The following is a 27572-nucleotide window of genomic DNA, read 5'->3' on the forward strand; positions in this document are numbered from 1 at the left end:
ACTCACATACATACATACATAAATACTCACATACATACATACATACATACATACTCACATACATGCATACTCACATACATACATACTCACATACATACATACATACTCACATACATACATACTCACATACATACTCACATACATACATACATACTCACATACATACATACATACATACTCACATACATACATACATACTCACATACATACATAAATACTCACATACATACATACATACTCACATACATACTCACATACATGCATACTCACATACATACATACATAAATACTCACATACATACATACATACATACTCACATACATGCATACTCACATACATACATAAATACTCACATACATACATACTCACATACATACATACTCACATACATACATACTTACATACTTACATACTCACATACTTACATACTCACATACTTACATACTCACATACATACATACTCACATACATACATACATACATACATACATACTCACATACATAATTCACATACATACATACATACTCACATACATACATACTCACCTACATATATACATAAATACTCACATACATATAAACTTGCATACATATATACATAAATACTCACATACATACATATGCATTTATCAAATACCTATTTTTTTTATTTATTTTTTTTAGATATTTTTATCCAGTTAATGAATTCAGGAAACTAGCATTTCTAGATATTTTTTTTGGTGGGGTGGGAGGATCAGTGGGTGCGTTCTGTGCCTATAGGCACCTGATTTATAAATTTGACCATGTGTATCTTGCAACATTTTTTTTTTCTTTGGTCTATTAAGGATAGCATATAGATCTGCTTTTGTGTAGATCGGTTATTGTATTCTTTCTACCTTTGCATCTTCTTTGTCCTAATCTTGCCAATCCAGCTCAGGATTCTTCTTCCACGTAAATTAACGTCACTGATCCAGCAATTCGTACACTGAATGGAAGTATTTAGTGTGTCACCCTGTCCCCTGATTTTGTCCCTGGTGGCAGTAGATTGATGCAGCCGTTGCAGTCAGTAGTCACAGCTTTTGTGTTCTGCGAGGAAATAATGATATAAAATGCTTGCATGTATGCTCCGATGTAAATGATGTCTTAATGAAGCTCCACACTATTGTTACTCATACTGAGCTGTGTGGAGCATAGGGTCTGATTTATTTACTTACTTACAAGAGAGAATTGGCAGTATATTTAATTATATTCAAACTAAGGACCAGGTTGTATGTGCGTGCGTGTGTGAGATTTACATTAGTACCGTATAGTGACGTACTTATATTATAAATGTGTGTCTCACTGGCATGGAACTTGTGATCAATGGGGGTCTGTTGTGCTTGCACCACCTATTGAAGCCAGTGTTAATGACATATTATGATGTTACATTCCTGTGATGCTAAATGTATAGCCACATCCATTTATGCAGATTTCCCATCTTTGGGGTAGAATTACAGCTATCAAAATTTAGTGGTGCAACTTTGGAAATGAAATGTAATCTACCTAGAGAAAGCTTAATAAAATACACAGAAAACCTCTACAAATAAATGTAAACATAGACACTTACAGAAATACAATCTTTTATTATAATTCTAAATCAACAAGCATTCAACCGCAACCCCTTTATTAAACCCTCATGGACTTATGATCAGTTCAGACATAGAGGGACAGACAGACACACAAGTAGATCACACATTGCAAATCTAGGGCAGGTATTTGCACAAGAATAAATAAATCGGATTTCTGTATTGTGATTGCCACGAGCAATTGCTCTTTCTCTTGAGAGTTGCAGTCGTGGAGGTTGCCAGTTAGTAGCCTCCCCTGTCTAATCTTGCTCTAAATATTATGTGACTTGCTGAGTGTAGATTGCTGAGTGTGGTGGACAGTGTTGTGAAATGCTGCTGAAGATTTCATGCCTCTGCTAGCATTCCAGCTTATATCATAATGGGCACCGCATGTCACAGAAAACCAATAATACTACCTTGGATTTTCCCTGATTTTCTCTCTTTAAGGCTACTGCAATAATTGTATTATGAAAGCTGTGTGCTTTTACTAAACCATATCTTTCATCCATGTAATATTTGTTTTCCTAATATGACAATTTCTTCCCTCTAATCAAGCTACAGATTAAAAAAAAAAGCAGAAGCATTAGTTTCCTAGATTAAGCTATACAAGCCGCCCTCCTCCCCTCCCCGTCCACGTAGTATTATTTCAAATCCTATGTTATAATGGTTTGATTATTGATTATATTCTAACTAGCAGTTGGTCATAACCGCTGTGAGGTGGCAGGTTTACGTTTAGAAAAATATTCTTCTACACTCTGGTATTGAAGGTATTTTTATGCTGTGCTTTATCGTAGCACTGCATAAAAATGGTCATAAATTAGGCAGGTTTTCTAAAAAAATATATCTATCTATCCAGAAGACTAAAATATTATGAATCCATAATAATTTAACACTAATAACTTATACATAGTACATATGGAATGGTTATTAGAAAACTCATGTCAAAGCTACTTACACCTATCCCACACGCGCAATTCCACCTGTTGAATTGTAAATTCCATAAAGGTCCACACTTCAATGGATCACATGAAATTAGCCATGTGACAAATCTAAAGGACTCTTAGTCATTAGGTCTCCATGTCTTGAAGATGTCAACATTTCCTTGTCCAAAATGGTATAATCCACTAAAGAAATGGACCAAACAGGATAAAGTTTTGGTCTTTGGTCTGACATTAAACAAGTCTACAATAGGATGGAGCTAAAGCTAAATGCTTTGTTGCTATTGCAGCATAAACAAGTTTAAAAGGCTTTCTTCTGCCTGATGTTATGGTAGATATCATGACTGAATTAATATCACCGGTTACAGTAAGCACAGAAAAATGCAAGTACGACATGTAAAAAAATAATAATTTCATATACGTATATATATATATTTCTGAAAAAGGTTGTAACGTGTTTCTATGCCCCAGAGCCTCTAGTAGTTTAAATAAAAATGGAGTAATTTTGCACCCGTGTGTAGCCTATACTTCATATCTTGTATAATTTGTGCGGCAGGGAGGTGGCCCTGCGGAAGAATGGAGCCCCAGATTATTGTTTCCAAATGTGTGGCATGGATCCTTTACTACTTTACTAAGATAGTTTGTGGGAAAAGCAAATGAAAAGTAATAAAATATTAAGTAAACAAAGTAAGAATATGTAATATTGTACAATGCAGTCGTTTTCTTGGTCCAGACTGAATGGAGACATATTCTATAAACTGTGCATAAACACAAAATATTGGTAGTAGAGTTGATAATGTGGAATAGATAGACCTTTATGCTGGATGAAACATTACTTTATATCTGGGTTTATATGTAACGTACTTCCAGAGAAAAGTGCTACAGATCCCTTTTTAAAATAAGATAAGTTTGAGAATATGAGAATATGATCTGATTGACTGACTTCATTCACTGTTCCAGCCAAAATGAACTGCATGTACTCTTAAACGTCTAGCAAGCCCTATAAAGGACGTGGTAGAAGCATTTCTAATAATTTTTTAGGCAGTCATCATGTTTCATGGATTTTGTTTCTTGTGCGGTTGTGATTTTTTTTTTTATTAAAATTGCATTGCATCAGATAAATGATTTTTATGTGAACTGATTCTTATATCCAAAGTCAGAAGATCAGGGTGGAGATAATAACATTCTGAGTGGCATAGAGAACAAAAAAATAGCAATATAACTGTATAATTTTAAATAACTTAAAAAAAATAGACATTTGGATCTTTCTATTCCGTTCTCTTTAGGTTTCTATGTAGTGTTTCCTACAGGAATTACATTTGTACTGTAAATCAATACATCTTCAGATACCAGCACCCAAGTAATTTGTTAGTGTGCCATTCATTTGTTAAGTGTCCATTCCTATATGCAGCCATTAAGAAAGCAGTATTAGGAGCACAGGCCATTGTGCCAACAGACACCTTCATTTACAGATCATGTCAGAGGTTGGGGGAAGGTGTTTTTATGTAAAAGTAAAGAGAAGGTGCCTCACTAACATAGGTCTACATACTGTCTCTGGATTACACATTTTTAAACATATATATTATTGCTTCAGATTAATCCTTCCAGCAGTCTACCATAGAGTTCTTCAGACTTGTCCCAGAATCCACCAATACACCAGAAATTCAATATCTACTTGCTTCAGCAGAGGTGAGCGAATCATTCGCTCATGGTTATCTCACGACATGGTCTGTTAGTGAGTCCAGCGGACAGGTTTGTAGAACAATGACCACCCATATTGGAATACACAACTGGTCTGTAGTAACTGAATATATATATATATTACTGTGCTAGACTTTTGTATTGTTTTTTTTTTAACTTGGGTAGTAAAAGGAAGGGGGTGTAACGCTGACACTTGAGGTTACAAACAACTCATTAAATACAACATACAACATTGTTTGACAAACAAAGCGCAACATGATAGAGATGAGTCGTATGGGTTCAACCACATTATTGCGGAATCTTGGGGTTTGGAGTTGATCACTTTAAATATGGTGATGGTGACAAGGACACTCAGGGATATTTACCAAAAAAATAAAGTCTCTGTGGGTTTTTATGGATGTTACACGATTCCAGCCAGTCACACTACCTGCAGCCAGGGCCCGTCTGTTCATTGCAGGGCAGCTCATTCTCAGATAATAGTCTCACAAGTAAACCAGTCTTAAATCTCAAATAAGAGTTATCGAATATTGAATATGTCATCTTCTGGAGCGTCTCTCCTGCCACAATTGCCACAGTATCAAGGCAGGGATAAGTGCTAATATCAGGCATATATTTCCGCGTGCAATTGCTTGCTGAAATGCAAGTACCTGTTTAATTAATGGATAAATTTAGGTATAAGTATTTATACACACATTTGCCGTGTGTTTATGTTGGATGTCTTGTATAATAATAACAGAGGCTTTTATTACATAATGGAATGTGGCACACAATGGCTTGTGACCTTAGAGGGGTATGATGTAAATGTATTTTTGCCACAATATATGTAATCTCATATAATTATATATAATTATATATATATATACACACACCCACTGATCTGCCACAACATTAAAACCACCTGCCAAATATTGTGTAGGACCCCCTCGTGCTGCCAAAACAGCTCTGATGCTATAAGACCTTTGAATGTGTCTTGTGGTATCTGCAACCAAGACATTTGTAGCAGATCCTTTAAATCATGCAGGTTGCGATGTGGAGACTTCATCGATCGGATTTGTTGTTCCAGCACACCCCATAGATTCTCAATCAGGTTGAGATTTGGAGAATTTGGAGGTTAGAGCAACACCTTGCATGCTTTGTAATGTTCCTAAAACTATTTCTGAACAATTTTTGCAATGTGGCAGGGTGCATTATCCTGCTAAAAGAAGGTGTATGGGGTCCGCAATAATCTCTAGGTAGGTGGTACGTGTCAAAGTACAATGAATGCCACAATCCAAGGTTTTCCAGCAGGACATTGCCCAGAGCATAACACTGTCTCCACCGGCCTACATTCTTCAAATAGTGCATCCTGCTGTTATCTCTACCCCAGGTAAACAAAGCACATGCATCCAGCAATCCACTGGATCTAAAAGAAAACATGATTCATCACACCAGGCAACCTTCTTCGATTGCTCCATGGTCCAGTCCTGACGCTCACGTCCCCATTGAAGACACTTTCAGTGGTGGACAGGGCTCATCATTGGCACTCTGACTGGTCTGCAGCCCCATATGGAGCAAACTGTGATGCACTGTGTGTTCTGACACCTTTCTATCGTGGCCAGCATTACATTTTTCAGCTGTTTAAGCTACAGTCTGTGTGATCGAACCAAACAGGATAGCCTTTGCTCCCCATGTGCATCAGAGAGCCTTTAGGGCCCATGATCTTGATGCCGGTTCACCAGTTGTCCTTCCATGCACAGCTTTTGGTAGGTACTAACCGTCGCATACCTGGAACACCCCACAAGATTTGCTGTCTTGGAGATGCTCTGACCCAGTCGTCTAGCCATAACTATTTGGAAAAGTCTTAGTCACTCAGATCTTATCGCTTGCTCATTTTTCCTGCTTCTAACACATGAAATTAAAGAACTGACTCTTCACGTGCTGCCAAATATATCCCACACCTTGACAGGTGGCTTTGTAACAAATAATCAGTGGTTTAAATGTTGTACCTGATCAGAATCTACATATGTGTGTGTATATATATATATATATATGTGTGTGTGTGTGTGTGTGTATAATACACACACTTTTTTCCTCCACAACTTTCTTATTTTCTAGCCAGCTTTTCTTTGATATATCTTTGATCATTGTTATTGACATTTAAAAGTGCTTTTTTTAAAAGTTGTTTTTATTTTACTTAAATACCATTAACCCTTACTACCTCAGAAGCGCAGGCGACCGTTGCTTTATCCAATGAATTGCATACCGCTTCCGATATTCATCAGGTTAAAAATAAATATCTGCCATAAGAAAATGATACTTAACTTATATGAATACCTGTGATCCATAACTAGGAAAATACTTTTACTCTGGTAATTACAAGTCTTTATTAATTTACTGGTGTTCTGTAATTTATATATACTCCTGCATTGACAGCTTAATTGTGCAGCAAACTCTGAAGATGCTTGAGAGGGTGTTCAATGGTTAAGTGCTTTTGGTTATTGCAACTCGAGTAGCTGTTGCTAAATAGGTTACATATTTGATCCTATGACTGCTGTCACTAGAGGGGTGTGCAGTGTAGGGCACCCTGTATGTTATGCAGAAGGGGCACTGTAACATCCACTCCATAATGAGGGAAATAACGAGAGTTTGTCCTTATGCAACAGAGGAGATTTGCCTTTGTTCCTCTTGTTCACCTTCAGTGTCCCCCATCAAGGGCTGTCTCTTTTTAAGCTCCCGGTGGTATTTGGCCATAAGCGAGGCATATATGCAGCCATACGCAGCTGCAACCACCATCATTATACAGACCACGCCACATACAACGCCTGCAATTATCACTGTGCCAATAGCACGTCGAACACTTGCTGGACGATATCTCTGCTTTTGCGGGCAGTCTGGACTGGGCTCTGGTTCCAGAGGAGCTAGACTTCCCTTAGTGCAAGGTGGAGCTTGCCTATCACCTGGACCAGAACTGTTTTCATCCTCCAATTGGGAGCAGTAGTTAAACATCTCTACTGGCACCATGCGTATATCTCTGCCACGAAGTTCCTTGGGTAGAGTGCATTGTAGTTCATCTATTTTACCCCCTACAAGGAAACAGAAAATTAAAGGCAAAAGATGGTATCCCTCCACATATGTGAAACAAAGTAATGAATGAACAAGATTTGTTTAGAAAGCAAAATACGCTGTGCATATGTGTTATTAAATTATTATTAAATTCGAATGAGGAAATCAAAGTTCTGTACCTTTGTAGTATTTGGAATTATATTTGTGTGTCACAAAACGTTGAGAAAAAATTGTCATTCTATGCCATTGCTCTTGTAACTAGGTATTTTTTCCCGAAGGAAGAAGTACTTATAAGACTAAGGCTTAACAGCAATAACTTTTCTCTGCTGTGCAAACAAATAGGGAACTTTAATACCAAAAAATGCCGTTTAATGTTAGAAATTTAGACCTTTGTGGGATTATTGCCCTATAAGAAGATTGCAGGAAAAAGAAACATTTTATGTTTTTCTATCCAGATGTAACTATTTATTCACGTGTTTTAATGTTATCAGTACTTTTAATAATAGGCTCATGGTGGGGAATTCGTAAATTCGTAAAAGTGTAACATTGGGTATGTGGATATTCAGTTATTCCACTGTTATGAAATATAATGCTCAGAAAATGAATTAAGTTAAAGTAACGATAATCTCAAATGATTAGAATCTGTTAGGAATACTTTTCAAATGTTTTTTCTACAGAAGATAACAATTAAAGTCTATTGGAATTTTTGTACTTACATTGTTTGAAACATTTTTTTAACACATCAAACGTGTGGTTGAATAGGGAATAAAGGGTCCCTAACTAAACCAACATGTATCCTAAACAAATGATATTACACTTAGTAGAACTGTTTGTCCATAGTGTTAACATTTTCAAATGCTTCAGCATTCTCTATAGTATTCTAAACTGTGGCTGACAGAATTGTGCTACCCATCTGATTTCTGACTTCTTCCTGACATTTGCCCACCTTTAATTCATTTGTGCATAAATAGTCATAGGTACTGATGTGAAATATCTACATAGCTATATATTAATAAGCAAATTATAAAATAATTGCACTAGACAGTGTCAGATTGTGTTTACACAACTTTTTAAAGAATACCATGCAAATATTCTAGATTTTCTTTTTGTAAAATTCACTATTATACATTACACTGTAGTCAAATGTGTATGTTTGTTTTTTTGTGACCCTTCTTCATAGTTAGTTATTTAACATTGTTTTTGGCATGGACTCTTACCTCTGTAGGAAAACCATTCCATCCAGTGCTTGAAGTCTCGTAGCTTGCAGTCACACTCCCAGGGATTGTCCCCCAGCTGTATATTCTCCAGGCTACTTAAAGGCTCAAAAGTAATACGTTCCAAGCTCTGTAGACGGTTGGAACTTAAGGATAACCAGTGGAGCATTGGAAGGTCATCAAAAAGTCCAGGAGGCAATTGGGAGAGACCATTAAGAGACAAGTCCAACCTGCGTAAAAGGGGTAGTCCTTGCAGGAAATCACGGTCCAGGACACGTATACTGTTATTTCTCAAACGTATTTCTGTAAGATTTACTAGGTCCCCAAAGAGCTGTGATGGTAACTGGTCTAGGAAGTTGTTGGAGAGGTCCAAGCGGTGCAAGGAGCTTAAGTTTGAAAATGTCCCACCCGGTAGAGAACTGAGACGGTTATTGAGCAGCAAAAGGGTCCGAGTGTCTTGGGGTATATCAGCTGGTACAGAGGTTAGTCCACGGCCACTGCAGTCCACCTCCAGGCTGCTGGTGTTGCACTTACAAGAAGAGGGGCAGGAGAGGAGGGTAGAGGCAGCACACATAGATAACCAGCAAACAAGGACTAGGAATAACAATAATTGAAAGGAGAAGAAAATATGGGAAGGATAACACTTGATGTAAATTGTGGGAGAGAGAAGAAAAAAACACAGATGTGGATGTGAATGGTAGAACAGTAAACGTGAGCATGACGAAATGGTATTATAGATTATGTAGGGAGGAAGAGAGATGTCAAATTGACAAATAGACCAAGAAATAGGGAAGGTGTAAGGGATCAGATAAAAATATCAATGTTAGTGTTAATATATTTCCTGTCACCTGCAGGTCACAACACTTGATTTAACATAGTAAAGCAAAAAAGGTATAACAATAATCATCAATATATCACAAAATAATTTTGAATCATTCAAAGGTGATCAACGTGCAGTAAAATAGTCAATGGGTAGTAGACTCGCACTTGGCATCATAATTTAGTAAGGATATTTTGATGTAATTGCACCTCCTGGAGCCACAACAGAGCTCAACTCAGAATAACGTGATGTTACAGAAAAATAATTATTAGTCTTTTACAATTAAAGACAGGAACATGATCAAAAACTAACTGTGGATGCTTAGTCATAGGCAAGTATATGTATGCCTAAGCACCTGCAGGTTCTGGTCATGTCATGTTATTCTGAGTTGATTGTGTTTCTGGCATCCCCAACTGAGACGTGGCTAGTATATTTTTTATTGCAATTTGTGGACAAAGCAATTGTAATTGATGTATCTCTTTGAATTTCTACATTTGTTGTTGCAGATTTTTTTTTCAACAGACCACACGGTAAACCAACTGAAACTGCAAATTTGGGAATAGAATTTTACCATTTTGACTTCAGTTTATCATATAGCCACACTGATAAACAACTTCATATAAATGGCACACCAGATTCAATTTCCAAATATACTCGTATCCAGATTTCAAGCACGGTTTAGATTTCATGACATACACTTTTCAGGGCTATTCACTAATGGGAATTGTTAAAAAAAAATTCAAAGTTAGTTTTGGCTTTTAGGCCACAATAGCTGAACTGGAAAGGCCAGCTATATTTTCAGTTCAACTATTTCTGTTTTGTCCCTCACTCTGCCAAATGAGTTACATTTTTTTAAGTGCATTAAAGGGACTCTATATTCACCAAAACAACTTTAGCTTAATTAAGCAGTTTTGGTGTATAGATCATGCCCCTGCAGTCTCACTGCTCAATTCTCTGTCATTTAGAAGTTAAGAGTTAAATCATTTTTGTTTCTGTTTATGCCGCAATAGCCACACCTTCCCTGGCTGTGACTGACGCAGCCTGCATGAAAGCAAAATGGTTTTATTTTCAAAATGATGTAACTTACTTTAAAAGTTTGTATCTCATGCTCTGTTCATTGAACTTTAAGTGCATACAGGAGGCTCCTGCAGGGTCTAGCAAGCTATTAGCAGAGCAGGCGATAAGAAATTTTAAATTAAACAGAATTTGCAATAAAGGAAGTCTAAACATTAAATGACTATTTACAGGAAGTGTTTAGGAAGGCTGTGCAAGTCACATGCAGGGAGGAATGACCAGGGTTACATAAACAAGTGATGTAGCAGATAATTTAGCAGCGAGACTGCAGAGGCATGATCTATACACTAAAACTGCTTCATTAAGCTAAAGTTGTTTTGATGACTATAGTGTCCCTTAAAGTATGTAGCATTGGATAATAAATGTTGGTCATTCATTTTTAATCACCTACATTTCTAACCACTCTAAATTTTGACTGCATGAAAAGTTAGAACATGTAATTGTTTAACATACCACAAACCAGAGTTTATACATTGTATGCAATACATAAACATTTATGCATAGCGGACTTACAAGAAAATTAGTTGAGTTGGATTATTTTAAACGATAAGAAAGCCCAGAAAAGACACTAGTTGTATTATCTACATTACCTACAGTGATGGAAACTCATGAAAGCAAGTTCAAATTCCAATGGAATCATCTCGACCATCCAACCTTGCCGTGTTGATAAATGAGTACCATTGAGTTGGGTAATAATAACATATGTACCCTAGGTCATGAAAGCTAGGAAAATCTAAATGATAATATTGTTTATTATTATAAGTCACCACACGTAGCTAGTTAGTGAATAGACTACATTTTTCCCAGATCTTGAAGGCTTTAAATCTTATAAAAAGTGAATGATCAGAAAAGATCACTGTGTCACTGCAACTGTCACTGTGCTAATAGCAAAAACAAAATAGAAAATTACCACAGCAGCAAAAAAATATTTCAGTATTATCCATCATTGTGATTAATGTATCCAAACACTGTGAAACAGCAAGTAAAGAGCTGTACATCTCAGCTGGATGACTTATGGCTGTAAAGAAAAGTTAGGGGAATGGCCGTCTACTAGATTACGAGAGTGCTCCACGTTATGAAGCGTAAAGTCACTGAATTAGTAGTTTCCTTATCAGGAATTCAAAACATTGCCGATGTGAGCTGTGTGAAAAAGACATGGAGAGCCAAACCTTATCCACAACCTTTCATATCCTTGGGTTTACTGGTCTGACATCAAATGTTTGTAAAAATCATAGTCTTACTATATGAATTTGTGACATTGCATCTCAGTCTTTTAAATAGTTTTATAGGCTGATTGAGAGATCAGATAATAATAATGTTGAAGTGTTTAACTAAGAATGGAACATTTATCTTTCGCTAGTTTTCAAGTGTGTCCCAGAGTTCAATGTGTAACTAATTTAATTGGCCTCAGAAGGAAAGAGGGATTAATTCAGTTTGAGACTGTGCCTCTGGAGCTATAACCACAATTAATCAAGATTAAGCTCTTAAGTAGTAGGGACATTTCAGGCACTTTATAATATGAAGAGGTTTGCCACTGTTGTGGATGTATAAAGTTCATGCCAACTGCCGCTAATGCACAAGTAAACTAAAGAACTAAGGGTTAGCTCCTGTAATGAAATTATTTTGTGTTTTTTCTTAAAAGGATCAAAACAGCTTTAGCTTAATGAAGCGGTTTTGGTGTATAGGTCATGCCTCTGCAGTCTCACTGTTCAATTCTCATTCAAGAGTTAAATCACTTTATTTATACAGCTCTAACCACACCCACCCTGGCTGAGACTGACACATGGATGCTCCGAATCGTGTAGCACATGTGCATGTGCCATGTGTACGGTACTGCTAGAGTTCTTACATACTTTGCCAGCAAAATATGTAACTTAAAGGGACACTATAATCACCAGAACCACAGCTAAATGTAGTGGTTCTGGTGTCTATAGCATGTTGAAGCAGTGTTTGCACTGTAAACACAGTTTTTTCAGAGAAAAGGCCATGTTTACATTGATAGCTAGTCACTGTGACGGCCACTAGAGGTTCTTCCTATCTCAATGCTGCATGGAGACACTGAACTTTCCTCATAGAAATGCATTGATTAAATTTTAGTTAGCTAGCTGTTTTTAAAGTTAGGAAGTGATTGTTTCTCTTTAAAGGGAATCTCCAGTGCCAGGAAAAATATCAGTTTTCCTGGCACTGGAGGGTCCCTCTCCCTCCCACCCCCCAATCCCCGGTTACTGAAGGGGTGAAAACCCCTTCAGTCACTTACCTAAGGCAGCGGCAATGTCCCTCTTCGCTGTCTCCTCCTCCGCTAAAGCTCCTCCTCTTCATTGCGTCGGCCGTTGGGCGAGACTGATCCCGCCCACCGGCCGAGGAGACCTAATGCTTTCAATGCTTTCCTATGGGGAAATGAGCGATGCTGGAGGTCCTCACACAGCGTGAGTACGTCCAGCGACGCTCCAGCACAGGTTTCCTGTGCTATGAAGGAGGAAGTGACCTCTAGTGGCTGTCTAGTAGACAGCCACTAGAGGTGGAGTTAACCCTGCAAGGTAATTATTGCAGTTTATAAAAAACTGCAATAATTACACTTGCAGGGTTAGGAGTAGTGGGAGTTGGCACTCCAATGGGCAGAAGTGGTCTGGGTGCCTGGAGTGTCCCTTTAAACACTTTCTGAGACTGTAATGGATGCTGGTAGGAAGTTGGTCCCAGGAACTGGGAATTCCAGAGAAAACATCAGAGAAAAGACAGTGTTTACATTACTGACTAGTAACACCTCTTGTGACAGTCACTCAGACAGACATAGTGTGCAGTGTGTGGGAAAACATTGTATTGTCTGAGATCATCAAGATTGATTATCTCAGTCATGGAGGCAGGGCCAGACACGGTGAGATCGGCACGGCGTGGGAAAAAAAGGTGAGGACACACTCACTCACTAACTGACAGAAACACGCATACTGACAGACTCACACTCATCGGCTGACAGACACACACCCATCGACTGACAGACACATACATTTTCTCACACACTCACAAACTATTAATAATTTTTATTTCTATTTAAGTCCACCCAGCCTCCTTACCTGGGATAGTTGGAGTGGATTCTTTCCATGGGGGAAGCGCTTCTTACTCTGATCCCTAGGGTGCTGTTTAGTGATGCCAGGGCCGGAGTTACTTCATATCCCGGCATCACTGGAGGGCGCGAGAGGCAGAGCAAGAAGAGTAGAAAGATAACAGCTCCCTGGCCGCCTTCATGCTCCCATACCAGGCTGCCAGGTTTCATCCTCAGCAGCCTACTCCGCTTAATGGGCTGTTAAATCCCAGGCACCAGGACAAAATTTGCGACCTGGGATTTGTTGAGCAGTGTGTGTATGTGTATATATATATATATATATATATATATATATATATATATATATATCACAAATATTTAATAATAGTCAAATGATGAAAAAAGGCATATTTAGCTACCTGTTCTCATCTGACAGTCAGTGTTACCTCCAGACATATAACAGCCTTGGGCGCAGCTTTAACGGAGCTCAACCTACCCTAGATGTGGTTCAGTTAAGGCTATTACTTAAACAATGCCCTTGAAGTTTGTTTGCCTGAGTCTGGTTTTCAGAGAGCGCTGATAGCATGGTTGGTGGAGTTGTATGTATAGACAGTCTGCAAACGTATAAACCTTGAGGGATCAACACACTGAATACTGTATAGTTTAGAATGAATCAGCAAGGAAAATCGGCACATTCAATCATTTAACTTGTGTAATGAAACTAACTGGTAACAAGCACTGTTTCATTATTTAAAGGGGCATTCTAAGCACCAAAGTGCTTTTGGTACATAGATGCTGTGCCTTTTTATTTTTGGACAATGTAAAACATTGCTGTACCTTTTAAATCATTTCTATACACATACACCTTATTTTGCCTTTGTTATTGTCAATACATAAAGTAACTAAGTCTAACATAAAAATCTAGTGTAAATTATAAAATGGAGCCCACAAAACATTTTGTCCGGTGCTAGATGAGATGTGGAACCCCAAGGACCACAATCAATAGAGGGTGATTGAGAACAAATGTGCTTGTTAAAACTCTGTCCCCGTTCTAATTACATTAGAATTAATATATCTTCAGAACATACATATTCATTTCTATGTGAACTCCTTTCCTGGGAAACATACACTGAAGTCAGTAATATACACGCAAAATATTAATCCTTTAACAGCAATCGTCCATTCATTGACATACCTGTTAAAGAAATTCATTGTTTCTGGTTGCTGCTTGTAAAGGTTGGCCACAAAGTCAGTAAACACTATATTCAATTTTTATTTATTTTTTTATCGTATATTTTTGGGTGGGTTTCCTAATTTGCTTCATTGTCAAAGACAATATATGTCAGTGGTTTTGTATATATATATATATATAGTCAGTGGTTCGTAAGCTATTTTAACAGAGACCCAAATGATGTACAAAGCATCAGCCTGGCGACACATTTGTATTTGTAAAATTATCTGTGTGGCCCATTCTTAATTTTAATGTAATATGTACTGAAATAAATTCTGTTAAAGACGTTGATTAGACTTGTCTCGGTGTCAGAATGGTCTACATTGCATTGAGGAAGGCAGTGCCTGTTCCAATCAATGGGGATGCAGTAAGATGACAAATATTGTAATGACCCAGTCTTTGAAAACAACTGACTTATGCAGTGTTTATTATAGACGCTCTAATTGACCACATCCCTGACACTGAGTGTACCTGACAGAGCAGGTGTTTGTGCTTCCAAAATCTTTTTATTGCAGCTGGGATCATCTCTGAACTCAAGTGACACTGTTTATGGCTATGGTTTAGAGACATCTGGCATGCACAAGTCCTCGTATTCTTTGCTATGTGTTCTAACGCGCTCCGTTCTATTTAACCTATACATGTACTGTTTATAAACATACAATTAACCTGATTGGTTTGTATTTATCAGACTTAACTTGGAGCATTAAATATACAGAGTGATTTGTGTTCTTTTAACCTGCTCACACAGTAGGCTGATTAATAATGAAATAGTTATGGAAGAGAGAAACGTATCTAAATGTTCAAGGATAAAACCTGAATATTATATTAGAGAGTGATCGTGCCTCTAACGCATAAGCCCAGTGTGGGGGAATAATATAGTCAAATGCAATTATATATGAAAACCAAATTCATCTGTCTCTCTATTTCTATACAATTAAGTTTTTTCTAGGCGTTAACATAGAATAACTCCATTATTAACTAAATGGGAAGCAATTGGAACAGGAAATTTCTCCAAATTTGGCTATTATGACCCACAATTTGCAACTAACTTGTCAATTCTCTACATACTCAGTTTAGTAATCCAATTGTTTTATGGCTGAACAAATACCCGCAAACCAGAAAATAGATATGAACCCCATTTGGTGTGTAGTTGTTGAAGTGTTTCCTCCTGCTACATATCAATAAAACTCAAAATGGGTTTATTGATTAAAAATCAATTTGTAGTGACCTGGAATTTTCTTTTTAGAATTCAAGCAAAATAGCCAAGCTGTGACTATAGCTGTCTGGGTTATTGATATAAGTCCAAGTTGTTGGCAGGGCCGGACTGGGGATACAAAGCAGCACTGGAAAAATCTAAAAAAAAAAAAAATCTATGCCAGCCCCATAAGTTACTGCGCCATATATTGTCACATGTGATACGTACGGCTATGTGTTGCCACCCCAGATGATTGAGTAATATATATATATATATATATATATATCAATCATATATTGATTTTCCTAATATAAAATATTGGTCCTTTCAGAGTAAAACGTTTAATTATACAGTAAGCATACTCACATGCAGACACAGACAATCTCACCGATATACATCATAGACTGATATACATAAGCTCATTGGCATAAAAACACAAGCTCACTCACTAGCAGACACACACACACACACACACATGCAAGCAAGCTCACTCACTAGCAGGTACACACACACAGCTTAATGTAGTGGTTCTGGTGTCTATAGCCTGTCCCTGCAGGCTTTTCAATGTAAACACTGACTTTTCAGAGAAATTGCTTCCTAGTGACACCTCTAGTGACAGTCACTCAGACAGTCACTAGAGATGCTTCCTGTGTCAGTGCTGCACAGTGTGCAGCCCCTACATTCAGGGCCTCCATGCTCTGGAGGTGCTGAATGTTCCCCATAAAGATACATTGATTCAATGCATCTGAGGTGATGCTGATTGGTGTAGCCTTTTGCAGCCAATTCTATGGCAGAGCATTGGATTGGCTGAAATCATCAAGCTTGATGATCTCAGCCATAGAGGCAGGGCCAGTCGAGGGGAGACCAGCACAGCGTGGGGAAAAAAAAGTGAGTAACAACACTATTTTTAAACACACACAGACACACATACACCATGACAGACAAGACACACACATACCATGACAAACACACACACACACACTCCCTCATGACACACACATATACCATGACAGACACACGCCATGATGGACACACACACCATGACAGACAGACACACACACCATGACACAGACACACGCACAGACACACCTTGACACAAACACACACAATTCCTGGCAATTCACACTTTAGTAAATAACCCTGTTGAACTTCACTACAATTTGGTGTTTAGTGAATAAACCCAAAAGTATTGTGCGTTTAAAATGTTGGGAAGGTGTTTAAAAATTAACCTGTGTAAGTGTTGGTCTTGGCTTGCTCTAAAAATGTTCTAATTATGTAATGGGTATCAGTACATTATAAAGCTGCATGAAATTTTCAGGATTAACCCCTACACCTTGATTTTCACTACATTTGGGCAGTATTTGTTGTGGGTGAGTTGAAGCAATAGTTGAATGTAATTCAAATACTAGTTGTGCAAACACGGACTGTAGCAATCAGTTACGCAGCTGCATTAATAGTCTTTTATTATCTGTCTCCTTGTGTGATGAAGCTTCTGCAGAGAGGGCACAATTAGTGATAATGTATGGCAGAATAATAAGGGTAAGCTGTGCCAAGAGCAACTGCCCTCTTTGGGCATTGAGACGATTTCCTTCATTATCTGCAGAGGAATGCAGGGTGTCTGGCAGCAGATGGCATGATTGAGATAGGGAGACGCCAGTGACAGTTCAGTGGGAGTCAGACGTTTATAATTTCAGCCCTGGTAGGCAGCTGAAAGCTGATCTGTGCATATGAAATGAGAACGGCACCCAATCCCCTATGCCTTCTTTTTAAATAATTCACACTGCAATAACTGGAGCTGAAACAGGAGGGATCATCTCTGGCGCTGCTACCACCCACTCCGAGGGAGTTAGACCCCACCTCTCCCTTTCTACTGATCTAGATTTAAGAAAGTAAATGGATCAGTGAGCAAACTGAAGGGCAAACTAGTTTGACAGGCACATAAAGACAATTATAATGGCACAAAAATGAAGAGCACATGTTGCTTTGTGTATTTATTTCAGTTGAGCAGTGCCCATCTCCGACAGTTAATGGGTCAAAACACAGGATTAAAACTTTAATTTTTTTATCATATTGTTTCTTTTACGTTAATGTTAAAAATATATATATGTAGCCGTTATCTTTTAAAAGAAGCATTCATTCCCATCACATATCAAAAAGTTCAAATTTTTTATATATTTTTTTGAAAACGTTTTGGCAATGTGACACCTGCAAAGCAATCTTCACCAAAAAGTATTCAAAATCGGCTATTCTGACAGATTTTGCAAATCTACCATCAATTAACATTATTTAATTGCAGATCACTATTTAATAAATAAACTTTTTTGTCATTTCAGTTTCCCTTTTCAACACTTTTAATGTCTCTTGTTTATGACCCAAGATGATCAATTCAAACCAAAATAATATTAAAGGGACTCTATAGTCACCAAAACAATTTTAGCTTAATAAAGCAGTTTTGGTGTATAGATCATGCCCCAGCAGTCTCTGCTCAATTCTCTACCATTTAAAAGTTAAATCACTTTGTTTATACAGCACTAGGCACACCTCCCTACATGTAACTTACACAGCTTGCCTAAACACTTCCTGTAAAGAGTCAACTAATGTTTAAACTTCCTTTATTGTACATTCTATTTAATTTATACTTGTATATCTCCTGGTCTGTTCATAGCTTGCTAGATCCTCCAGGAGTCTCCTGTGTGTGATTAAAGTTCAATTTACAGAGTAAATTACATCTGATTGAAAAATGGAACCATTTTGTTTTCATGCAGGCTGTGTCAATCACAGTCAGGGGAAGTATAGCTAGGGCTGCAGTAACAAAAGTGATTTAACTCCTACATGGCAGAGAATTGAGCAGTGAAACTTCAGAGGCATGATCTAGACACAAAAACTGCTTCATTAAGCTAAAGTTCTTTTGGTGAGTATCGTGTCCCTTTAATTTCAGTTTTGCTCCATGGACAGATTGTTAGGATAATATAATACATAATTTGCTGGGCGTATAAACTTGTAATACATTAAGGAGTGTGATCCTGGAATATAGAAATCATATCTATAAAGGAAAAAATTGAAAAGCTTGGGGTTGTATATATATAATTGCTCCAGCTGGGTTGTAAATCAAAATAATTTTATCTTATTTTTATGTGTTCCTGTATGGTCTGTGTGAAGCTGTGTAATAGACCTTTATACAAAGGGGACACAATTTTCTCATTTAGATTTTTCATACAGCACAGAAAAAGTCATATGTGAGATCTGACAGAATGGTGCACTTTTCTGTAACTATCCAACTGTAACAATACCTAAACTGTAATTAGATTACCTTTTCATTTTTGTGTTGGAGCACTGGTGCCTTGTCTGGAGGCAATTATAATCTAAATAGTTCCGTATTAGAACACTGGGCAACCAATAAAAGATGAGCAAAGTGTAAACTCCATCTCCGACTGGCAATTTAATGCTTATTTCTCACTCCCAATCCATGACATTCTGGTTACAGATTATCAAACCATGTCAGACAGGATCAGTCACTAAACTGTGAATTTTACTGAATTAAATCTGAATGGCAAAATGGCACAAATTGCTGTCCTGGGAAATTTTCCAATTCTTCTCATATAGTATGGCTATTTTAGCCAAAATATTGCTATTGAGCTATTTCGGTGTTTAATGAACAATGCTGATGGAATGATGGTCCTACATAGGGCCAAACCAGTGGGCACCCACCTTGTGCCCCTGGTAATGCCACTGGGAATACAAATATTTCTCGAAGGAATGCTTGTTTTGTTAACCAGTGGAATGCCACAAAGTCACAGCCATGCCAGTAAGTTCATGTTTTTGACATAATACCTCCCTGATTAGTTAGAACAAAGCTGTTATTTACTCCCTCACCATAATAAAAACAATTGAATCATTTACTGTATATACTGTAAGTATATAGGAAATCACAGGTAGTCAGGAACACTTACTTCATTGCCCAATGATGCTCCAAGCATGCTTGGGCATCTGTAGAGAAATTTTGTCTGAAAATGCATGGATGGCATGGGCATTCTTGCATGTTGCATGGTAATGTGAGGGTCAAATCAATTTAAACTAAAACTATTTACATTGCGAAATATACACATAGCTGACTTCTAGTTGTGAAACTTCAGGTTGTAAAAAATGTTTTAAAAAAAACAAACAACTCACATGGCACTGATAGTCCTATATTAAGTCAGTGGCGCAAGTGTCTCTCCAAAATTGATCTACAGTTCCCAAGATCGATTGTGCAACTAAACAATTCTCATTATTGTCTCAATTGGCTTTTCGTGTGTATTAAAATAACTTCTGCAAAACTCCTTCATTAGGGGGCGGAGACTGACTGCCAAAGCGAACGGTCGCATGTGTCTGGAGCTCCGGACTGCAAGGCTGATAAATACACTATTTTCCGATACCCAGACCGGACCAACAGGTCCCGACAGCTCTCCCTGGAGCCCTAAACCCAGATGGGGAAAAAAAACGAAAAAAGTGAGGCAAGAAGCGCCCCGAATGGGCATGAACATAGGAGAGATGTGGCGGCAGGCTTGTGGCGCTCAGGGGCCTGAGATGGCGGCCATTACTGGGGATTGCTCGGACCTCTCGGACGACTTTTCCTGTGGAACCGATGAGGGATATACACCAACTCTGGCGCTTCCCCCGCCGCTGATCCCGACAACAAAGCCAGACTCTGCTCCGGTGACGGCCGCACTCCTGAAAGAGCTACTGGCGGATTTACAAAAGAACCTCCAGGCAGACATGGCCACGATCCGCCAGGACTTGAAAGGCCTGACAGGCAGGATAGGAGCCCTGGAAACCACCTCACTCTCATCCAAAAAGCAGATCACCACCCTCCAGCAAGAGGTCCAAGACCTGCGAAAACTAAACGGCTCCTATGAAGGCCGTTTTGCTGCCATTGAAGACTCCCGCCGTCGGAACAACATAAAGTTCAGGGGGGTCCCTGACAACGTACCCGACGCGGAGCTCCCGTATGTGGTGAGGAGACTACTATCGGCCCTGCTCATGCCCAGAATATCCAAAACGCTAGAGATGGAGGGCATATTCAGAGTGCCCAAACCTGCCCATGCACCAACCTGGGCCACGAGGGACTTGATCATACAATTTGTTAGAGGAAGAGACAAAGCAGCCCTCCTAAATGCACTGCGCGGCAACTCACCTTACTCCTTTGAATGCATGTCCCTGACTTTTTATGCAGATCTGAGTAGTAGTACCTTGGCATGGCGTCGGGAGATGCGGCTGCTTACCATTCTCCTACAAAAGCATAACCTCAGCTACAGATGGCGCCCTTCATTTTAGTCACTTTATTCGCCACTGTTCTCCCCCCTCCCCCCCCCCCCGCCTTTTTCTCTGGCCCAGGGGTTAAATGGGCTAGAAAAGAGCATACCTCCCACCTGAGTTTGCCAGTCTGGGGTACACCAACACCTGCTGTCCCTATTCCTCTTAATAGAGACACTAAATGCCGCAATACGACCAAGTCAAAGAGGACACCTGACCTATACCAAAATGGGTCTTTTTTTTTTTTTGCTTTGTTTACACTGTATATATTGTTTTCTCCGTAGTATACAACATTGCTTCCACACACTACACCCCACTGGAGCAAACAGGGGTCCCCACACGAGAGGAACCTTGCATTGACACGCCTACTCACCCAGCAGCCTGATACAACTGCAATTTATAAACGGCACACTACCCGAATACACAAAGACCCCAAAGCAAGTACTACCAGCAACCACTCTCCAGAACAGCACCCAGCACAACAGCACCCACACAGGGGATTTGCTCACAGAGCATACAGACGCAAGTAACATACACTCTGTTATACAGTTTCCAAGTGTGCCTCCCCAGACCCACTAAGAGACCACACGCATCCCAAATTACACCACAAGCAACTACAGCGCAGGATATACACCTAGCTTACAAACAAAATCACTATTATTTAGTGCTCAACTAGACTCGCACGACCCTCTTAACCCCTTAAGGACCAAACTTCTGGAATAAAAGGGAATCATGACATGTCACACATGTCATGTGTCCTTAAGGGGTTAAACTCCTCGCAAGTCACACCTCACTTTAGAGAAACACCACATTTTACTATGAACACTTCCAAGCTACACTACACCTCTGTATGTTGAAGTTCATGTACCATAAAATAATGTGCAGACTGTCTAAAATGTATATTATAACGTGAACGCTGTTGTGGCGTCTGATATTGCAATGTAACAACCTGCACAACAAAAATAAAGAATTAATAATAAAACGCCTTCATTAGATTTTTCCGCAGAGTCAAGTGGGATTTCAGTTACTGCAGAAGACAATGAGAAAGATCTATCAACGTGTTCTCAATAATGTTAAAGGCATGGAGTCATCAGTGGTCACCACATCTAAAGCCAGCCTGTGCCTAAACTTCATTGCATTTGATTCTTCACATAAAAACTTTAAATTACAAAAAAATAAAACAATTAATAGCTAGTTTTTAGTGTCATTGTGCTGGTAATTCCTGCTTTTAGTTGTTTTTAGCTCAGGTTTGGGATTTTGTGAGAAAATATACGGTACGTTTTAAAGAAGACTTGTGAATAGACTCATTATTTTCCCTTTGTGAAAGGATTCTTTCCGTGTTAAAAAGTCTTTAGCATATTTTTTACTGATTTTGAATAAGCTACTCTGCACAGATGCTACTGATGCTGAAAGGTAAAAAGGAAATTTAAGAAGACCAAAGAATCACAGACATCTTATTTAAATAATTGTTGGGCTTATGTGAGTATGTACCATGCTTCATGGCACAGGATGGGAATGTATGAACCCAAAATTATTATTAAACCTATTCCAGTCTCCCGAGTTGATTACAGATAGATACCCACCAAGGAGTGTTTGGGTACAGTTCGGTTTTAGCCAAATAGCAGTAATGTCAACATGGAGAGTCTAGTCCACTATTTAACCTATTGTGCAAGGCAACAAATTTCTTTGAGACATCTTTTGTATTGACTTATTTCTCGCCAATGTACTAAGCAGAGAGATCAGCAGTAAGACAAGTTGGAACTGAAGACTTTAGAAACCAGATACAACCTTGGTACTGACCAACTTAAAGTATAACAAGTAGGAACTATGCACTGGTCTGTCTATGTAATATAATATAATGTCCATTTGCCTGACATTGATTTAGCTTACTGTGGATATTAAAATACGAATGTATATAAAAGTACACTAATGCCTCGTTTCCACTGAGCGGATAGGTTCGGGTCGGTACAGTTTGGAGGTTTAGAATGGTCCAGCCCATTCTGGTGAGCGTTTCCACTGCAAGCCAGACCTTCAAGGGCCATGCAGGGTTTATAAAAAATGCTCTTCCTGTTCACCAATCAATGGATTGTATAGTAGCTCCGCCCTAACCGAACCGTTCCATTTCCTATGGCCCTACATCTGAAGCAGAACCCTGAATGGATTGATACGGTTCGCTTATATGGACCACTTTCATAAGGAAACACCCAAAATAGCGAACCGTACTGAACCGATCCGCTCAGTGGAAACGAGGCAATATGTCTGACAACTGCATGAAACAAAGTAGCTTGAAAACCATCCATCATCTACTTTTCTTTATGTTGGGAATACAGTGAATCTGCAACTGAAGTATTACCTTTGGCAGCAGATTATTTAATTATGTTACTTTTATCAAACCATTACATTTTGATCTTTATTTGTTTTGGTTACACATTTAATTAATCTTTTTTTTTATCTAATACTTTAAAAGTAGTTATTATAATATTAATACTTGTCCAGTTATCTTCATATCATTATTTAAAAATGTCTGATAAACAATAATAATCTGATAAAATAATTACCAATCTTAATGTGGCTGTCAGTTTGTTTAATGGGGGTACTAAAGGCAACTTAGACCACTACATCTGAATGAAGTAATCTGGGTGCAGTGACCCTCTCTTTTCAAGCTTGGGATATAAAACAGTGCTGTTATGTAGAAATGGCTAGGGAAACATGCCTCTAATGGCTGTCAGAAAGAATCTAGAGACTCTTCTTTTGCTATAAGTGAATCAAACTCCGTTATAGAACAAATGCTAATCGTTTAGCAGTAATAAAGCATTTGATTGATGCAGCATAGTGTTTTGTCACACATGCGCTCTAGCCTTCCATTGCTTCTGTATGGGGAAGCCCTGGAATGGATGATCAATCAATCTTGCTTCATTGAGCTCCCTACCCTGTACTTCACATCTATGGTCCTGCGTCTGGTTTCACCCATTACTGTATTTTCCTTCTGGTTGTTATGTGGAGTCCTGCACGGCTTCTTTTCCCCCTCATTCCTATATTACACTTCCCATCAGAATTTTTTTTTTTTAAGTGAGAATTGTCAGGAAAGTGAATCTCAAATTGAAGGCCATAATAGCTGAATTGGAAAAAATTCCCAGGTCAGATATTGTGGTCTAAAATTAGAAATTCAGGTTTGATTTCACTTTACATTCCCAAATATTCACTTTTTAGTAAATAACCATATACATATTTTAATATGTTTTGCACATCAGTGCAGAGTTTATCTACAAATAGTTTGTGTAAAATAATGTTTTAAGTTTAAGTAAACTTATTCCTTAACCACTGATCTAGTATGTTTTTGCTTATACCGGTACATTATACCGGTACATTATCTAATTTGTCTATGCATGCATAAAGCGTTTTCAGTAGCCTCTGGTCTAATATTTTCTTCATATTTCTTTCTAATGCTCAGAGTACTTAAATAAAAATGTAATATTTTTTTAAGTGCTTTTGTAGAGAAATATATTTGGGATCATCATGTCGAATTTTCTTTTCCCAAACCCTGAATTACTTTTCTCTACTTTCAACACTCTCCTCTACCCCCCTGCAACTCCCCAACAACTTCTGACTTACATTTTAGTGCTCATGATCTTGCTGACTACTTCTTTAAAAATAAAAATAAAACATACTATGTGAAGCAACATCGCGAGACAAGCTTGCAGAGTTCTGCCTCCACCTGTGGTCACCCGCACTATGACTCTGCTTCCCCTTAGTCACCGAGGATTAAGTATGTTCTTTACTGTTCTAACAAACTCCCCTTCCCACGTGAGTTTGCCACGAGCTCCTGGAGGAGCCTGCTTGCCAGCCTCCTGCCCAAAGACAAGGGGCCCTGCAGGGAAACCTGTAAAAGACTACCGAACTTGACCGACCGTTAGCATTGATTTCATGGAACTGTTTTGGGCATAGGACCATGTGCACAGTCTGTCAAAATTATGACTTCCATGAAAATTCCAACCCCTGAACCGATCTGGGTGTTTTTTTGATATGTTGGACACCCAGATCGGGAATATAAGGGGATGTAACTTTTGTGGGGTTTTTACGTGTTTTAAAGGTATTTTGGGGTTTTTGTAATATTGTATCTTTTTTTTGTGCCTGGAGATAATTGAGTTAGTTCAGTTCCTCTCAGACACAGAGGAGGAGTTTGTAACTTGTAACTAGTCCCCTCTCAGGTCCAGGAGAGGGATTATCCTGTTTATGTGGGAATGTCAGGGGCATGCTTAACTGTGTCTGAAATTGTATAAAAGCAGACCATCTGGCCAGATTAAAACATTCCAGCTTGTACTCCCAGAACTATGTGTCGTCTGGTTACTGGGTGGGGAAAGGGCTAATCACTAATCACTGTTCCAGTATGGAGGATTCAACGAGGAAAGTCCTTGTAAGGACTAGAGCTCCCAGGACTGAGTGTTGTCCAGTGCCTGGGGGTGGATAGAGCGAGTTCTCCATTCAGCTCCAGAACCCCAGTCAAGCCACGGCGACCGTGGCAGAAGTGCTGCGGTTTGTACTCTGTTCCAGCTAAGAATCGGCCCTTAGCGGAGGTACCCAGCCATTGGTACAGGGAACTTTGTTACAACTATCTTCTTCATTACCTGCACGCTTCACCCTATCCCTTTAAATCTAATACCTTCTCTGTGTTTCACCCTCACTCCTACCCACATCTTCTAACTATCCCATTATATTGGTTTAATCTCATCCTCTTTCAAACATGGAAAGGTCACTCCCATATTCAAGAAACCCTGCTTGACCCTAAATTCCCTACAAACTACTGCCCCATATCACTGCTTCCACTAACCTCTAAAGTCCTGGAAAAACTAGTTTGCAACCTCTTAATCCATTTCCTGTCCTTCAATGCCCTGCTTAAACCCTGCAATTTGGCTTCCATCCCATTTCAATGGAAACTGCCCTCACCAAAGTTACCAACAACTTTCTTTCTGCTAATAGCACAAACCATTACTCTATCTTATTTGACCTCGTAGCTGCCTTCGACAAAGTTGACCACCACTTCCTTTTACAGTCTCTCATATCTCTTGGATCCACATGTATCTCTTTAAAAGGTCCTTATCTGTGTCATTTGCTGGCGGTGTCTCCTCTTCAATGTCAGTTGGAGTACCTCAAGGTTCTGTCTTGGTTTGTCTACTGTTCTCCATTCATACTTTGCATCTTCAAATATAATTGTTATGCTGCTGACAATTAAATCTACCTCTCCACCTCTGATCTTTCTCCCTCTTTCCATTATCATGCTTATCTGGCATTTCTTGATGGCCTTTCACAATCTGAAGATCAATCTGTCCAAGACTAAGCCCCTTCTTATCCTCTCCCTCTAGCTCAACTCCAATTTCTGACCTTCTCTATCACTGTTGATGGCATCATTATCACCCCAAATCCGCTGCTTTGGAGTTACACTTGACTCCAATCTATCCTTCTTCCTCCACGTCCAATCGCTTTCTTCATTCTGCCACAACCACCTGCACAATAGTTCCAAAATTAATCCGTTTCTGAGCACTGACACTTGTTATTTCTTGTCTTGACTACTGCAATAACATATTAACTTGCCTTCTCTCTCTCCCGTCTCTCCCCCATCATTCAGCATCTGCTGCACCTCTATGCAAGTCCATTCACCAGCTTCCCATTCACAGCAGAATTAAATTCAAAATTCTCACTCTGACATGTTTACCAAATCCACTCCCCACTAATCAACAAATATACTCCAGCACGCCCCTAAGATGCAACAACGACCAGCTCCCTGCATTTTCTATTATCACCATGGTAGGCTGCAGGGCTTCTCTCATGCACACCAACCCTTTGGAACACACTTACCTATGCTGGCAGAATATTCCCTAGTTTGCTTTCATTTAAGCACACTTTAAAGACATTCATGTTTAGGGAAGCCTTTTAACTCAACTCTTTAATTTGCACTTTACACTGAACCAATAAATGCCCTCAACTCACTCTGTATTAACATCATTCTCACCTTGTAGGTCCCCACCTACTATTTCTCACCCCTCCCATCCAACTAGATTGTAATTTACAAGAAAATAAGGGTTTCAGCTCTTCTAGTGTTTGTACCTTTGTCTTTTTACTTGTACCGATTGTACCCATGTATAGCGCAGAGAAATGTGTAAGTGCTTCGTAAATAAAGTAGAATAATAATAGGCGTTTAAAAACTGCCTATACTTTGCAATGTTTATTTTGTTATGTTTTAAATAAATACTGAAACCACTGTTATAATTTCCTGGTGAATTCCCAGTTTATCGAAAATCAATAACTTTGATTGTGTAGCTCTTGGTCTGGCACATAGCTAGTTAATCCATTTATAATAATAACGTGTTGGAGTTTGCATGTCTGATAATTCATTTCAACTATTGCAATGCATAGAAATGCATTAGAATAGTTGAAATGAATAATAAA

The 27572-nt window shown here is 38.7% G+C and overlaps 2 protein-coding genes across 5 annotated transcripts in view; one reads left to right on the forward strand and one right to left on the reverse strand.

Annotated features, from left to right (window-relative positions):
- CACNA2D4 (calcium voltage-gated channel auxiliary subunit alpha2delta 4) overlaps positions 1-27572 on the forward strand; it is a 325067-nt gene that overhangs the window by 189136 nt on the left and 108359 nt on the right. The gene's annotated exons all lie outside the window — the stretch shown is intronic.
- The window catches only part of LRTM2 (leucine rich repeats and transmembrane domains 2), a 70576-nt gene continuing 49273 nt past the window's right edge, over positions 6270-27572 (reverse strand). The window contains exons 3-4 of the mRNA XM_063447677.1: positions 8483-9073; positions 6270-7285 (exon numbers count right to left, since the gene is read on the reverse strand). Of these exons, the coding sequence (XP_063303747.1) occupies positions 6855-7285; positions 8483-9073 (1022 nt within the window). The 3' untranslated portion in view covers positions 6270-6854. The remainder of the gene's footprint in view (positions 7286-8482; positions 9074-27572) is intronic.

This window comes from Pelobates fuscus, chromosome 3 (genome assembly GCF_036172605.1).
Source record: "Pelobates fuscus isolate aPelFus1 chromosome 3, aPelFus1.pri, whole genome shotgun sequence".
Taxonomy (NCBI): domain Eukaryota; kingdom Metazoa; phylum Chordata; class Amphibia; order Anura; family Pelobatidae; genus Pelobates; species Pelobates fuscus.